The following is a 2,423-nucleotide window of genomic DNA, read 5'->3' on the forward strand; positions in this document are numbered from 1 at the left end:
CTTCGTACCCATGCACTTCTTTCCGCGTACTTTTAGCGGTTCAGCTACAGACCACAACAAAAAACAACTGTAAATTACTTTCAACTAATATTTTTTATGCGATAATTAATCCCTGCATGGATGTAAACTTCCATCCTCAGTCATATTTAGACTCAACCCCGCGCCTAAAAGAAAACATTAATTAATTTTTGAGGTTTTTTATCACCTAGGGTCAAGGTTTGCACCATATCTTCCACAGGCACCACAGCACACAACTTAGAAAGCATGGATTCGATACCTGAGAAATCAAGATTATTCAGAGAGCAGCTAATATTAACAGAAAAAATCATATTAATTATCGTTGCCATATGCGCAATTCTGGGAAATACTTTCGTTTTGGTCGCCACTTGGAGAGAAAGAAGTCTTCATCAACCAAATAAGTATTTTATCGCTTGCCTGGCTGTTGCTGATCTTGTTGTGGGAATTTTTGTAGCACCAATGACAGCGAATGAACTTAATTTCGTTCACGAATCGCAAGATGCAAAGCCTACTCACACATGTCGCTTTATGGTTTGGTTAGACACGTTTGCGTTAACAGCATCGTTCTATATACTAACCGTCATAAGTTTTGACCGATACCTTAAAATCAGCAAGCCTCTTCATTACAGATCACGAATGACAACTTTCAAATTACTTAAAATTATTTCCTGCATTGTCTTAATTTCAAGTGTCTCAGAGGCCGCGGAAGCATGTCAAAAGTGGGGGGGCACTGACGAAAAGGGGCAATATGTATACTCGATCGCGTGTCACGCACATAGACAACCATCAGACTATATATATATATATATATATATATATATATATATATATATATATATATATATATATAATATATATATTTTATATATATATATATATATATATATATTATATATATATATATATATATTATATATATATACATTTTTTTACCTTAGGTATAGCCCGCCAAAACTACTGAAACGGTACCCTCCGTTTTAAGATTTTATCAACTAAAAATACAAGTTTATAAAACATAATTATTTTATTAATTGTTCAGAGCAAATAATTGCACTGTATAGCCTATGACTAAAGCGACACTTTACTCTGTTTTTCAACGCCTGTCTAAAGCTGCCCTGATAACTAATTGTTTTAGGCTTAGCTAAAGGTAACCGCAAGAGATCACGTCTAGTGTTGTAAGTGCGGATTTGAAATAAACCGGCGGTGGCGGTGATAATTCGAAAAATTTTTTAGAAACAAGAATGAACTTGAGATAATCTCGTCGTGCTCGAATATTAAGCCAGTTAAACAGAAGGCACTTGGGCACTTTATTTCTTAAAATTAAAAAGGGCACATTCATCACAGAAAAAATGGGAAAATCATTTCAGAAAAAGGGCACTTTACTTCTAAAAAAGGGCACATTTTCCCCTTGCACGAAAAGTGGGGGGCATCTGCCCCCAATGCCCCCCCGGTTCCGCGGCCTCTGAAGTGTCTACGCCAGTTACAATGCCAGCTCTCATTCAGGGAGCTGGGGAATCCTAGACACTGGAACCGGATTTTGCTCTGATGCTGCCAAAATTGACAAAGTCGGAAAGGGATTTTTCACCTTCTTCATAATAATGGCGTTTTTTCTCCCCACAATATTCACTCTTGCCATGTACGTTCGCATTTTCTTTATTGCTCGCAAACGTCAAAAAATGTTTCGGAGTGGCCAACTACGCCAAAATTCAAATAACAAAAACCGCGAGAATGCTTTTCTTCAAAATATGAAAGTCATTCGTATGCTATGGGCTGTTATGGGAGTGTTCATATTGTGTTGGAGTCCCGGATTTATTTGGATGCTGGTCTCACTATATTACCCACATTTAATTGATTATGACAATAATTTGCAAAAGGAAAATATCGACATATTTCATGTTATCTCAAACACGCTTCCAATATTTAACAGCCTATGTAATCCAGTCATCTACGCTTGGCTGGATCAAACGTACAGAAAAGCTTTTAAACACCTGTTCAAAAAAATTATGTGTCGGCCCGATGCGAGAAGGCACCCACCGATAGTTCCAATTGAGTTACGTTCATGAAGAATTAGAAAACGAATGTTTTTATGCCTTTAATTCCACCAACAAGCATGCATGCGTTGTTTTTAGCTATCCATAAAAATAGGGACATAAGCGTGCAGGAAGATACCTAATAAGTCCACTTATCAATAATCCGATCGGGCAATTGATTTATAAGACCTATTGCTAAAATTGATGGAAACAACGTGGAATGTCTGGATGTTATAAGAGTAGTCCGTATACTCATGGGAAGGCATGAATGGGTCAAGCGAAGGGCCAAATCTACTATACTATATATGCTTGTAGGATAGGTTGCATTGTAGAATTATCATCAAACGAACTGATACACAATAGCCTTGGAGTTAG

General features: G+C 37.0%; 1 protein-coding gene across 1 annotated transcript; it reads left to right on the forward strand.

The window, feature by feature from the left end:
• Positions 1 to 264: 264 nt before the first annotated feature.
• LOC114544230 (5-hydroxytryptamine receptor 2B-like) lies at positions 265 to 2,081 on the forward strand. The gene is made up of 2 exons (XM_028562917.1): positions 265 to 737; positions 1,946 to 2,081. The coding sequence occupies exons 1-2, from the start codon at positions 265 to 267 to the stop codon at positions 2,079 to 2,081; spliced, it is 609 nt and encodes a 202-aa protein (XP_028418718.1).
• The last annotated feature ends 342 nt before the right edge of the window (positions 2,082 to 2,423 follow it).

Source organism: Dendronephthya gigantea, unplaced genomic scaffold (genome assembly GCF_004324835.1).
Source record: "Dendronephthya gigantea isolate DGI-Jeju-01 unplaced genomic scaffold, DenGig_1.0 000695F, whole genome shotgun sequence".
Taxonomy (NCBI): Eukaryota; Metazoa; Cnidaria; class Anthozoa; order Malacalcyonacea; family Nephtheidae; genus Dendronephthya; species Dendronephthya gigantea.